The 15,309-nt window shown below is 39.3% G+C and overlaps 1 protein-coding gene across 1 annotated transcript in view; it reads right to left on the bottom strand.

Moving 5' to 3' along the window:
* snx30 (sorting nexin family member 30) overlaps window positions 1–15,309 on the bottom strand; it is a 63,351-nt gene that overhangs the window by 16,515 nt on the left and 31,527 nt on the right. Inside the window, exons 4-7 of the mRNA XM_072587997.1 lie at window positions 11,627–11,785; window positions 3,900–4,095; window positions 2,230–2,429; window positions 1,161–1,247 (exon numbers count right to left, since the gene is read on the bottom strand). Coding sequence (XP_072444098.1) covers window positions 1,161–1,247; window positions 2,230–2,429; window positions 3,900–4,095; window positions 11,627–11,785 — 642 coding nt within the window. The remainder of the gene's footprint in view (window positions 1–1,160; window positions 1,248–2,229; window positions 2,430–3,899; window positions 4,096–11,626; window positions 11,786–15,309) is intronic.

A 15,309-nucleotide genomic window follows, 5' to 3' on the forward strand; every position in this document is an offset into this window, starting at 1 on the left:
ATCCAGCTAGTCAATATGAAGGGATGGGAGAAGCTGGATTCAGAGAAAAACAAAAGCTCTTTAAGATAAGAATTTAGTTCTTAAAACATGAGCACCTCCCCTGAAGAGCAATGAACAGGTGCCTCTGTCCAGTACTGGATGATTTGCTTGAGCAAAAGGTTTTCACATTTTTATATATATAAAAATGTAAAATAAAATCAATGATCTGCAATAGTTGAACTCAAAACTGGTGTACTCTTTTGGACAGGATATGCAGGACCAAATTTATGCCCATCCTCTACTGCCCTTAAAAAGGTGGCGTTGAGCTACCTGCTAAACTGAAGTTGATGGAAATGATTTTTAAAAAATCAATTTAAATTACTGTGGTTAACCTGTTGAAATAATCTAGATCAGCATACTGAGTTGCCTAACCAGCATGGATGCTGACCATGCTGCACCACTAATTCAGAATACTTCTGAATTTTTCTACAAAGGAATTTTACAGCATTGGAACTATTTCACTATGCACCTTTATCAACATTTATCAGCATGGATTAACTGTTCTCTAAATCTGTCCAATCGGTGCATGAGGCACCACTTAAATTAGAGCAAGACTGGAAAAACAATGGGAAGCAGCATTTATTTTGTGAAGAGAATGGACATCCTGCTTTCTCTCTTACTAAGAGGAGTTCTGCTTTGAGGGGAGGGCAGGTCAATGGAAAGCTTTAATAGATATGTGAGCAATTTGTTAGTCAAGGGGTTTTCTGGGATATGGAACAAAGGCAAGTGGAGTTGAGAATCAACCATCTAAAATGAAAACTGTCGAAGAGATTCAAGGGACTGCTGAATCTCTTATTTTTCTGTTCTCAATATAAGAACACCCACTATTCACTAGTAAGTGCTCACAATCATTATTAGTCTCCCAAAATAAAAGCAGAAACAAATCAGATACACTGATACTATAAAATTGGGCCTACTTAGGAATTGGCTCTTGGGATTAAAGTTAAAAAAGTTCAGTAGCTTGCACAATCTGAGCCCAGACCAGAGAGGACTATAATTTGTATTGCACCACACTATACACAGTACAACATTCCCTATGGCTAGATTGGGATTCAATGGCTCAATTAATACTGGCATAGATCGGAAGGCATGTTACCATGCTTTTAGTGAATGGTACTCACTCCCTGCTTCTCTTCTTTCTTGTAAGCAGCAGTTTCAAGTTTGGCCTCATATTCAGCTTGCACTTGATCTCTTTTCCTAAGCACATTCTGAATAGGAACAAAAAAGGAAAACTGGCTTTTGACTCTTGTTGGCAAAACTATGGTTGACACATCTAACAACCAGCACCCACTATCTAAAATCAACAAACAGCAGTTTTGTTAAGCTTCATGAAGTTTGATTCATCAAAGAGTATTGAACATATTTGCACTTTAAGCTTCAGTACACATACAAATCGCACTCCAAATAAAATGTTGACAATTCAGAAATTATACACAATGCTTCAACTGGCATCTAGAAGAACGCAAACATGAATTGGACCATGCTTACAAAACTGTGCCAATGAGGAAAATATATTAATCTCTCACTTCAACATGCAAAATGACTAATTTGAAGCACTTTTGCGCATATATTACATACATTGCAACTAGACTATGCATCACAATGAGTACATTAATTACAAATCGCAAGAACAACTTGTAATCCATGATTAATATGGATGCTTCAGGATATCATTGAACACTAGCATGTCAAGTCACCATATTAAAAAATGAAAAAATTCATGCAAAATTTTCTATTATAGGTTTGGAAAGAACTTTTAAATGGAGAAATGCAAGGCCTGCACACTCAAAGAGACTAGATGATTTCTCTAGATGCTACAGCCTCTTTTCAACTTTCAAATTTTGAGTTCAACATATTTCATAACTTGACCAGCAATATTAGTGTACCAGTAATTCAGAAGCAAATATTCCAGAGACAGGGGTTCAAATCCTACTAAGTTTAGTTTTTCAAAGTGTCATATGAAATTGCTAATCAAAATTAATCAGCTCTAACTGAAGGGGTCTCACTGGCAATTTCAAAAACAAAATCAGTAGTGGGCAAAATGCTAGCTACGCACATCACAAACATGAAGATAAACAAAATTACAATAATGAAGCTAAGAAACCTGTTTCAAAGGTTTTCAAATATCAGTCACAAATAATTCTTACATCAGGTTTAAACAAAAAAGGGAGGCTGATAAAAATTTCTTACCTTCATCGATTCTATATAGAGTACATATTCTCGAAGGACAGGAAGAAAGTCATCAGACATGTCCTCAGACAGATCTTCCAGGGCAATGCAGTTGCTGCCAACACAGTTTGATACCCCATTGAGGGGCTTGTTTAGTTCTTCTTCTATAGCAGACCAGGAGGAATAAATGGGCCCATATTCTCTAAGCTCCACTAAATATTCTAAATGATTAACAAAGTAAAATTTCAATTCAGATCTTGAATGTCAATAACACTGTAAAATAGAACATTTTCTGTTAAAAGAACCTTCTCTCCCCTATTCACCTAATATTCCTTCAGATCTCTGGTTCTGAGAAAAGTTCGTGCTTGAAAAAAGTGCCAAAATTCCCTTTCACTAATATGCCTCAGTGTTCCATTTTTATTTCAGATTTCCAGCAACTGGAGTAGTGTGCCACCTTGGCTCAAATGTAGCACTCCTCAGTTAGGAGGGGTCATGGGTTAAAGCCCCAACCCAGTCTTGCCCAGCTAATCCAAGCTATTCAACACAGTATGAAGGGTATGATAGATTTTAGAATGCCACCATTTGTTCCATAAAGTAATATTATTACCAGAAGGGATTAATACTATAAATTTGGAGTCTAGTTTGCAATTTAGCTACCAGGTTGGTTTTGTAAGCATTATTATGTAGTATTGCAGAATGTCAAGACCAGTACATACTTAGGAAAATTCAAGTTAAAGATCAATCTCCACACTTTGGTACTATAGTTGAGACAGTAGGCAGGGGAATAAAAACATCTGGAGGTGGCTGTTTCAACAAGCTGAGATTTGCTTTTACAGAGGAATCTAGATTACCTGGCATTCGATTATCTGAACATCAGATTATCTGGCAAGATCACAATGTCCCAATGCTCGGTTAAACTACATTATCAGGCATTCAATTTACCGAATGAAATACTCTCCGCCCACGTCCTTTGGATAATCAAGGTTCCTCTGTATAGCTGGCTCATTGATTAATTTCCCTTGACCAATAATGCCTAGAGAGGCTGTACTACTGCAAGCAACTGGGATTGATTTTACAATGTTGCAATCAATTGAGACTGAAAAGCTTGGAAAACAGATCTTGTCTTCTGTGACATTTACATTAGTATGCCACCCAGTCCTGCTCCAACTTAGTCAACTGGACATTCCAGAAAAGTTCCTCATGCTGAACTGACTTTTGCTGAAAATGGCAAGAGAAACCCATTTTTGGAAATCAGTTCAAAGCAAAAGTGCACCATAACTGTGTGAAGTACAATGTCAAAAGTAGTTGACACTACAAAGATAAGATGAATTTTGGTTGACAGCACTCAAAGTTAAATAATGAGGACTTCAAACATAAATGACCAAATGGCTAGCTTCCAAAACAGTCAAGATTATATCAAGTTAACTGGGCATCACAAGGACACCAAATAACAAATTCATTCCAAGTGAGAAGAGGAGAAGTTAACAGTAAGTCAGACCAGTCTCGAGCAGAATGAGAAAATACATGTTAGTAACAGTTATGACTGAGCAGCCTGTGAACTAGCGAGTGCTAATTTGAGATCCAATCACAAGAATTTGAACAGTTAGAAAAACACTCTGCCCTAAAGGAATTTCAAAAGACAGTGCTCAAGACCTTACATACAAGTTCCAAATGAGTATCAAGTACCTTACCTGCTTGTTCTTTGACTATCCTCTGGGCAATTCGGTCAATTGTCCCCAACTTCTGAGAAAACATGTCCAAGTAATCCCCCATAGCAGCAAACTCAACAGGCCGACTTCTTAGCTTGTAACCTCCAGTAACATATTTCACAGATTCCCCCATCTTGGTAATAAAAGCTAGGCCTTGCTTTTTATAAGGATTCAGATCCTGCAGGAGTAAAACCACCCCCACCCCCAAAAAAAAGTCACTTGCAAGTGGACAAAATTTCAAGTTTTTCTTACCTAGATCTAGAGGTAATTGGCAAAAATGAGAGAATGAGAAGAAAACAATTTTAATAAACTGGAATGCATTATATGAAGGAACAATGGAAACTTTTCAACAACATTTTAAAAAATAATTCATTTTTGAAGTGGAAGAATTTGCAGGCTTGTGGGGAAAATGGACAGGAAACAATTCTTTGAGAGCCAACAAGCATAATGGGTTCAACAACCCCATTATGTTGTATAATTCTCTGCATCCAGACTGCAGCTGATCACTGGTTAATTCAGCCAAAAAAAAATTACTAACTTTCTTCCCAACCAGTTCTAAAAAGGTCTTCCCTTTACATGAAGGCTATGCCCTCGGGTCCTAGTCTCTCCTACCTATGGAAATATTTTCCCAACATCTACTGTCCAGGCCATTCAGTCTTCTGTATGTTTCCATTAGAATTCACCCTCATTCTTCTAACCTCCATCAAGTATAGACCCAGAGCCCTCAAACGTTCATATGTTAAGCTTGTCATTCCTGGAACCATTCTCATGAACCTCCTTTGAGCATGCTCTAGGGCTTGTACATCCTTTGAGATATGGGGCCCAAAACTGCACACAATACTACAAATGTGGTCTGACTAGAGCCCGAAAGCCTCAGAAGTACATCACTGCTTTCATATTCAAGTCCTCAAAACAAATGCCACCATTGCATTTGCCTTCCTAAATCACTGACGCAACCTGCAAGTTTACCTGGAGAGAATTCCAGACTAGAACTCCCAAGTCTGCTTTCACTTCAGATTCCTGAACTTTCTCCCCATTTAGAAAATAGTCCATGCTTCTATTCCTCCTACCAAAGTGCATGACCTCATACTTTCCCACATTTTACTGAGTGCCACTTGTTTGCCCCAATATGGATCCTTGCAGAATACCACTTGTCATCAGCTGCCATCCAGAGAAGGACCCTTTTAGCCCCACTCTGCCAGACAAGCAAGCTTCTATCCAGGTCTTGCACCTTGCCTCTAACACACAAGCCCTTACCTTAATCAGTGGCCTCCTATGTGGCACCTTGTCAAAGGCCATCTTAAAGTGCAGGTAGATAATATCTATTAGCTCTCCTTGGTCTAACCTGATCTTTACTTCCTCAAAGAATTCTGGTAGATTTGTCAGGCATGACCTCCCCTTGATGAAACCATGCTGTCTTATTTTACCATACACGTCCAAGTATTCACAATGGATTCCAGGATCTTTCTCATGACCAAGATTAGGCTAATTGATCTATAATTTATTGTCTTTTGCTTTACTCCCTTTTTAAAACAGGAGTGTCTGTTAGCGATTTTCCAATCCTATCAAACCCTCCCGGACTCTAGCAATTCCAGTAAGATCACTAACACCTCCACTACATCTTCAGCTATTTCACTTAGAATGTTAAGGTTAGTCCATCTGGTGGTCCACGTGATTTATCCACCTTCAGGCCAGTTTTTCTGGCACCTTCTCCTTGGTGATGGCCACCATACTCAGCTCTGCCTGCTCACACTTTAATTTTTGGAATATTACTTGTGTCTTCCACAGTGAAGACTTGACGTTAAGTAAATATTCAGTTCCTCAGCTATTTCCTTATTCCCCATTATCTCTCCAACATAAATTTTCCCAGTGGCCTAATGTCTCCCATTTGCTCTTTTTGTAAGGGAACTTAGTCTTCCTTTATATAACTGGCTAGCTTACCCCCATTTAATCTTCTCCCTTTGTTGCCCTCGACTGGTTTTTGCAAGTTTCCCATCCTCAGGTTTCCCACTGCCTTTTGCCACATCATAAGTTTTCTTTTGCTTTTATGTTAGTCCAGACTTCCCTTGTCAGCCACGGTTGCCTCATCCTCCCTGTACCATACTTATTTTACCTCTGGATAAATCTGTCTCCTGAATTACTCCCAGAAACTCCTGCCATTGCTGTTCCACTGTCTTTCCTACTAAACCCCCCTCCCAATTTTACCCAGCTCCTCCCTCTACTTCTGTAGTTGCCTTTATTCAGCTGTAATACCATTACCTCCGATTCTACGTTCTCCCTCAAATTCGCAGAGTACATTCAACAACGATGAGTACTGCCTCCTCAGGGTTCCTTCTGCTTAAGCTCTTATCAAGTCTACCTCATTGCTCAACACTAAATCCAGTCGTGTCTGTTCCCTAGGGGGCTCCACCACAAGCTCTTTACAAGATGGCTTTTTGGAGCACTGTACAAATTACTTTTTGGCAATCCACTAACCTAAGTTAGTCCCCAGTCCACCTGCACATTTAAACCTCCCATGGTCACTGTACCTTTGCCTTTCCTACACATCTTTTCTATCTCCTGGTTTATCTTGTACCCCAGCTCCTGACTATTTAGAGGCCTGTGCATGGTTTTTCCTAAAAAAACTTTTGCAGTTCCTCAATTCTACACCATCTGACCCTATTTTGTTTTTTACTACTGATTTAATTTTATTTCTTACTAAGGAAACCCCACCCGTCTGTCCACCTGCTTATGTTTTCAATAGGATTTATATTCTCGAATATTCAGCTCCCAAACTGGATCCCCTTGCAGCCATGTTGTGATGGTCACCAAGTCATACTTGCCAATTTCAATTGGTGCCACAAGCTCATTTACATTATTCCTTATACTGCGTGCATTCAGATATAATACTTCAGTTCTGTATGAATCTCATATCTCATTGTCATTTGTACATCCAGTGTGCTTGAAGTTTAATTGCTAATGCTTTCTATATAAATCTGTCCTGTACATATCGGTGTTGGAGATTTTAATAACCTCTCCCAGGTTCTGCACTCTTCAGTCTTGAAATTCAGGTTTTTCTAATTTCTCCTATAACTGAGCCCTGCACCCCACCATTTAGTTTAAAGCCCGCCTACAGCCCTAGTTATCCAATTCACTAGGACTCTCGTCCCAACATGGCTCAGACTACCATCATACTGGAACAGGTCCCTTCTTCCCCAGTATTGGTGGCAATGTCCCATGAATTTGAACCTACTTAATCTTACTGACCCTGTGCCAATTAGCTCATGGCTCAGATAGTCATCCAGAGATCAGTTCCTTTTTGGTTCTGCTTTTTTATTTTAGCCCCTAGCTGTCCATACTCCCTTAGATAAAACTAGGGCACAGGTTCTGCTAGGTCGTTGGTATCTCCATGGATCATGACCATTAGATCTTTACATTCCCACTCCAAGTTCCTCTGCAGCCCAGGGGAGATATCAGATTTGAGCAGCTTAACACTTTGATCATCACACTGTGATAAAGGTTAAGATTAGTTTTTAAAAGTAGGAGCTCATGCATAGGTAATAACATACTAACATGAATAGAAGATCGACTGGTTGAAAACACTATGCATTAATTTTTTTATTGCAGAATGTGAAGTGGTGCCCCACAGCAGTCTAAGCCTTTTCCAATTTTTCTCAATCTGGGGTGAGGGAAAGTAATTAAAATTTGCAAATGACAAATAGGAAGGTATCTGTAAAGATGACACAGGGAGGTGTAGATTAGTATGGATAGGTTGAGTGAGTGGACAAACATCTGGCAGACAGAATATTAAGTGGAAAATGTAAAGTCACTCATTTTGACAGGAACAAAAAGTATGAGAACTACTGAAGAATTTTAGCAATTAAGGTAGTTAACAGAACGCTAGAGAAATTGAACGGGATGCTTTGATGCCAAGGCATACAAGGCAATGGACCAGTGCTGGAAACTGGGATTAAAATAGTTGATAATTATTTTTGACTGACATGAATGTAATGAGCCAAAGAGCTTTTTTTTTGCTGTGCTGTAGATCTATGATATTGATATTATGCTTCAGTTATACTTGGCATTAGTGAGACATCTCAAATTACTCAGTTTTTCCTCCTTTTACAACAAGGATGCAAATGTGTTAAGTGCACGTTAAGGAGATTTTCACCTGGGATAAGCAGGTTGTCTTACGATTACAGTTTGGATGGGCTGGGTCTGTTTCAACTGGAATTCAGCAGAATGAGGGTGACAAATTGAAACAAACAAGATTCAGAATCAGGACAAGGTGAAATCGGTTTAGGAATAGCATACAGAATATTACTGCAGATGCTGGAATCTGTACTGAAAACAACAAAATACTGGAAATCACAGCAGGTCAGGCAGCATGCATGGAAAGAGAGCAAGCTAACAAGATAATTCTTCAAAGCTGATATCAAGTGCGGAGGGGACAGCATTTATGCAATTGTGCTGGGGAAGAAAGGATGTTGTTCATGTGGAGCAAGTGATCAGAATATCAGAACTGCAGAACAAGTGGTTTTTCCCTGTCTGGCAGTTAGACGCACAGAGTCTCACGGAAGTTTTGGGGCAGGGGGTAAAGAGGACAGGAGGACATGGTGACAAAAACACAACCAGTAAAACTTAAAAAAGGAATGGAATGAGAATGGATTCACATAATCTGAAGGTGCCAAACTATATTAAATCCACAATGTTGAAAAGGGCTAGTCTGAAGAGTTGTTCCTCCAGTTTGCACAGTGATTCGCTGGAGCATTTCAGCATGCCAAGGACAGACAGTGGTCATGCAAGCAGGACACACAAAATAACAGGCTGCAGCAAAGTCTGGGTCATGCTTGTGCACAGACCAGAGGTGTTTTGCAAAGCGGTCACCCAATCTGCGTTTAGTTTCTGATGTACAGTAAGCCACATTACTGTGCAACAAACAAGATTGGTGGAGATCCAGGTGAAGCAGCATTTCACCTGTAAAGACAGTTTTAAGCCCTTGAATGGTGAGCAGGGAGGTGGTGAAGAGGCAGGTGCTGCATCTTCTGTTAGATGAGAAGGTGCCATGGGAAGGGGTGTGATGTTGGCAGTCAAGTAATGGACTAGGGCATCCCATAGGGAACAATCCCCGCGAAATGCAGATGGAATGAGGTTTAAGATCTATTTGGTGGTAACATTCTGCTCAAGTTGTCTGAAATGGCAGAGAATAATCCTTTGAATGTGGAGGCTGGTGGGAAGAAGAGTGAGAATAAGGGGGAACCAATCAATCATTCTGTTGAGTGATGGGAAGGGGCAAGGGCAGAAGCATAAGTGGTAGAGCAGATGCAGTTGCAGGCCCTGTCAACCACAGTCGGTGGTAAATTACGGTCATGGAAGGAGGAAGCCATGTCAGCAGTACTCGTTTTGGAAGGTGGCATTCAAACAGATACAACATAGGCAAAAAAAAAAAAAGGGACACCAAACATTTTGCAGGGACCATTCCCTCCAGTACACCCTTGGCCATTCCTCGACCACCAACACTAGCCCCCTTCCCATGTAACCACAACAGGTGCAACACCTGCCCTTTACCTCCTCCCTGTTCACCATCCAAGGGCCTAAACAAACAGTGTTTCCAAGTGAAGCGGCATTTCACCTGTACATCCTGCAATCTGATCTATTGCATTCACTGCATCCAATGTGGTCTACTTTAGATTAGAGAGAGAAAAAAAAACAAAATGCAAACTAGGTAACTACGAGGAACACCTCCAATCAGTGTACAAGCAATGACCCCAACCTTCCCATAATTGGTCATTTAAACATAGCATCACTCACACATATCCACTTGTCTGTCCTCGGCATGCTATAATGTTCCAGCGAATTACAGCACAAGCTGGAGGAGCGACATCTTATCTTCATTGTTCAGTCATTCTCAAATTCCAATCACTTAATGCGAACTATGAACACCCTTTCTCCCCCAGCACTATTGCATAAATGCTGTCCCCTCCACACTTTAGGTCACCTGGACTCTATAAACATTAGCTTGCTCACTATGGATGCTGCCTGACCCACTTATTTCCAGCATTTGTTTTAGGACCAACAAGCAATTGTTTAAAAACTTAGGGGTGATCCTTTCAGGACAAGGCTAAAGGCAAATTCACCAAAATAGAAAACATTGGCACTATCACAGAAGTAAATGGGGGTAGAGTTTTTTTTGGTTTTCCAAAATAAAAGTCTCATTTGAATGGCAGAGCACGGTCAAGAGGTAGAATGGCCTTTGTTTGCTCAAAAATGTGTATTTTTTAAACTTGCTTCAAGGGTTTTGTGGTCAAAGCAGAGGTCTGACTATTGGGATTGTTTATATACTACATTTCCTTACATGGTCACCTCAAAATATTAGTCTACTGTATTCACACAGTTCAACTAATTGGTTACTTACCACCTGGAAAGAAATTTGAAACAAGCTGATTAATTTGGTCCTTGCAACAGGTTTCTTTTTGAAATGTTTAAGTGATGTTACATTGCAAAAAAAGTTAAACAGTTGAAAATGTAGATGTGGTGGAACCTATCAAGCTCTAAATTACATTCTTCCAAGATGACTGATTTACATTGCATTGACCCAACCAAGTAAAAATGCACCCATGTTTAAAAACAACTCCACACAGACTGTAACCAGATGGTGGAATCAAACCCAGGTCCCTGGCACTGAGGCAGTGATGGTAACCATTGAGCCACTGTGCTGCCCTGAAAAAATTGAATTGATTTTTAACAAGTTTTTAAAACTGACATTTTTAGATTTTTAGGAATCATAGAACAGGAGGCCATGGGGAATGTGGGCACAGTTAATTGCAGAACAGCACAAGTGATAAGCCTTTTTGAAGTTTAACTTTTACAACAGAATCTGGAAGGTCAAACATTGATGCCACCTTGTCAAAACAAAAAAATGTACCATTGCAATCACAATGGCATCAGGCATTTGCATATTCCGTCCATATCTGCATGGGCTTCCTCCAGGTGCTCTGGTTGCCTCCCATAGTTCAAAGATGTGCAGGTCAGGTGGATTATAGGATATTTAGCATGGCCAGTACCCACAACACAGGCTATTCAGAGGGTCACTGCAGACTCAAATGGGCACAATGAGCTGCTTCCACTGTAGGGATTCTGTGACTCTCACACAATGAAATCTGAAAATACACTATTTTATGGCACTTCTCCCTCATTTTTGAAATGCTCAAGGCTGCCACTATTATATAGCACCCTACCTGTATATTAAAGAAAGTTCATGTTGTGGCTGAAAAGCTGCATTACTGGATAGTAAAAATCAATAATCAATTTTGACATCTAACCCCACCCCTGCAAAAAAGTTCTTTTAAAAACCAACCCTGTTTCTGAAGATAGGTTCAAATTAGTGATCTTGAAAGGTCATTCAAGATTAATTCTTCACAAGCCTTCACAACTAATACTGACCCTTTTTTTTGGGGGGGGGGGGGGGGGGAGGGGCATAATTGGAATATACATTTTGATGCCAGTTCAATATTGCATAATGCCTCTAACTGCAAAAATCAATGGATGAGAAAAAAAATACTCAGCTTTGGAGACTTGTGCCAATCTTTTAGTCACATAACTAGTACTAAATATTTTGCATTTAAGTTGCTGTTTCATTTGTTATCACATCACAGCCTAATATTATTGCATTGCAACAAAATTTCAACTCCTTCATACCATTTGATGATACAGGTTGAAAATTGCCATACCTTTACCGTTAGAAAAACGTTGAAGTGGTCATTGAAGGAAAGAACTGGATGATCTGCAATTCTTTTCAGAAACTTGTCTAGTGCTTTCCTTCTAGTTTCCACAAAATCTTCGGAAAAACGATCCACCACTCCCTTCACTACAAACTTTTCTGGAAGAGGCTGTACAAAAACAAAAGTCTCCAATTACTAATGTTGGTAATTTTAGTTTTCTTCCCATTCTCAAGCTGCAAACGGGATTTTGTAATTCCATGAAAGAGACCCAAACTGCTATGAAAATGGTGTATTAGTCAAGCGATTGATCAGATGGCCTAATGAAAAGGCAGACTTAGAGATCACCTATAAAAGGATTAAAAAATTATCTAATGTTCAATAAGTCTCACAGAAATTAAGTTTTTCACTTGTGAGGAAGTAAAAAAGAACAACGCTATTAATGAGATAGCTATTAAAATCTAATAAGGAATCCAGTAGAACATGGATCTCATCACTTATGAATAATAAAGAATAGGAAAGAACAGTTCAATGGTTATTTCAGTTAAAACCTAAATTCAGTGCAAATAATCCACATTTTAATGGATTGTGAAAACAAACTATTCATTTTCTAAACTAAAGTTAAAATTTTTTGTCCTGTATTGTTTAATATGAGGGGTGACCTTATATACAGTTTTATGAAGTCATGAGAGGCATGGATAGGATAAATCGACAAAGTCTTTTCCCTGGGTTTGAGGGGGGGGGGGGGGGGGGGGGGGGTGGCAGGGAAGAGTCGTCGTCCAGAACTAGAGGGTATAGGTTTAGGGAGAGAAGGGGAAAGATATATATTTAAAAAAAGACACCCATGGGGCAACGTTTTCCAGAGGGTGGTGAGAATAAGGAATGAGTTGCCAGAGAAAGTGACGGAGGCTGGTACAACTGCAACATTTAAAAAAGGCATCTGGATGGACATATGAATGGAAAGGGGTTAGAGGGATATGGGCCAAGTATTGGAAATGGGACCAGATTGGTTTGGGATATCTGGTCAGCATGAACAAGTTGGACCAAACGGTTTCTGTGCTATACATTTCTATGACTCTAACATGTGAAGTAGCAAGATGATTAGCAGAGATTGAAGAGGAATCTAGTTGAATACATCAGTTAAAAGGAATAGAGGGATATGATAATAAAGTAAATGGGAGTGAAGTGGAAGATGACTTCTGCTTTTGCAAGTATCGACCTATAGGTTCAAGGGCCTTTTTCTGTCACGTAAAATTCTAAACAATTCTAGATAATAGTGCAACTCAACATTCTCCCTCAAGTCATCATTTTTGAAAGTACACAACATGACACCCACCAGTTCATTACTTAAGCCACAGGATATAGGGTATAAGAGTTTACCAAGATTACATTGTTTTATGAAAACAGATACTAACCATGTAGAGATTTGCAAAACGGATACAGGATGCAGAATACACTATTTAAGTGTGATAAATTAGGCTATACATAAGTAACTAAAAGATTTTGCATGAGGTTGCATATTACTAAGCCAAGACAGGGCCTAAACTTAAGCATAGCTAACATTAAAAAGATGCTATGTAACAACAAATTCTGAAGGCATTTTAAAAGCAAAATAAAACCAGAAGCAGAAATTAAGTCAGGTAACTAAAAACTTAAGTCAAACTGGTAGGTTTTAAAAACATGATTATTAAAAGGAGAAGTGCGGAGTAGAGGTGGAGAGATGTAGCAATGGCATTTGTTTGCATGACAGAGCAATATCGTGTGCTGTATTGCAATATTGCTGAAATGGACATTTAGGTCATTGAGAATGCATACTAAGTTATAGGATTAAAAAAGATTTATTGTCCTTTGAACTGTGCATTACAATGTAAATAAATGCACAGGCAACACAGTCAGCCATCCCACTTCACGTTTGCACCCAAATGAAAACAAAGCGCAAAAAACTGTGCAAAAGTTGTTGCAAATCCTTGAACTGGCCCTGTTGAATGCGTCTATGTGTGGGGATTGAAAAGAGAACAAATCATATAGTCTCAAAAAAGTGACTTCAGAAGAAAGTAAACATTTGTTTCAGCTGTCAGCTAATTGATTTCCAGCTGCTGCTAGGTTTGCACTCAATGTGCAAATATTACATCTGTGACTTACTAGGGTGGTTTATACATGACAGTGAGATTGCTATTAAGATAGTAGGGCTGAAACTACCAGAAAGATTTGTTTCGAAATAAATTCAAGTCAAAGTACTACATCAAGTAAAAGTATCAAGGCCCAACAACTCTAGGAGTGAAAATGACTCAAAACCTCTGCACACACTTTAAACTACTCTAGTGTTGCACAACTATAAACTGATTTACTGATGCCATTAGAATTGTGCCCGAGCTACAAAGAGGACAAAATCAGATTTATTTTGTACTGCCTCGTAGCTTGGTCATAGAATCTCTTTCACATGCAAAGTGGCCATTCAGCTCATTGAGTCAGCACTGACCCTTTGAAGACACCTAGTTCTCCAAACTATCCCAATTATCCCACATTTCCCATGGCTAACCCATCTAGCCTGCACATCCCTAGACACATTCAAAATTAATCCAGTCCAATTTGCCAGACCTTGGCCTATATCTCTCTATCAACCCTGCTGCCATAGCAACATTTTTTGGGGGAACGGAGAGGAGAAGAGGGGGAGTTGGGGTCACGTGAGAGGTATGTGCTTGTGTGGAAGCGAGTGGCATCCAGCCTGTCAATACAGTCTGGAGTACAGCACTGAAGACAGGCTGAGGATTACAAAATACATTTTACAAATATTCCAGAAGTCTTTCACAAATCTGCATTGTGTAGATTAGTGCAATTCCTTGGACCAATACAGCCAAAATTTAAATTCAACACTGCATCCACAGTACTTTGCTTTTACTTAAACCCAGTTGAAAATCCGAAGAGGAATGCATCTTGCTATTTGTATACCTCTTTACACAGTGCTTAAATACTTTTAATCCAGTTCTGATAGGCATACCTATTCAGAACAACACTGAACTTGCAGTAGATCTACAAAGACACTTTGAATCAAAAAGGGGATGGTCTTATGTACAGCAGTGTGCTTCAGTTCTTTGTTATGCAGCTAAAAACGTGACCGTATTTCTCCAACATAATCCTTAGAGACTGGTCAATTGTTTCTCCCACAAACACCCTGGCATCATTAAGTGTTTTCTTCACACCCTTAGGGCAGAAGGCTACACCTTGGAGCAAGGTCAGCATGGATTATTTAAAAAGTAATGAACTTGCGGCATTCATTGGAAACTGAACTGATTTTAAATAAACAATAATTCTGAAAACTGGATTTAAACAAAAAGGAAAACAAGGATTAGAATGCTTTTGACTACTTACGGTGGGGAAGAAAGAATGAGCCAACATCTATAGAAGGTATATACTTGGCTTCCTTTCTGGAGTACATTGTATACATTGGAGCTTAAACAGAGAGACAACAGTCTCTCAAAAGATGTTTAACAATGACAGATTATAACCATCATAGGACAGTATGTGCCAGTCTATTACAAACATGCATGCCATTGTTCTCCATTAAAAATACTTCATAGGTAGTTTTCTGAAAAGTACTACTGCAGTGGCCCCATTGTTGAAATTAGACTAGTTCTGGCAACATTGTAATAGGTATCTCACTGATTGCCTGTGAGCAGGATAGTCACATCTTTATT

This window comes from Chiloscyllium punctatum, chromosome 2 (genome assembly GCF_047496795.1).
Source record: "Chiloscyllium punctatum isolate Juve2018m chromosome 2, sChiPun1.3, whole genome shotgun sequence".
Lineage (NCBI taxonomy): Eukaryota > Metazoa > Chordata > Chondrichthyes > Orectolobiformes > Hemiscylliidae > Chiloscyllium > Chiloscyllium punctatum.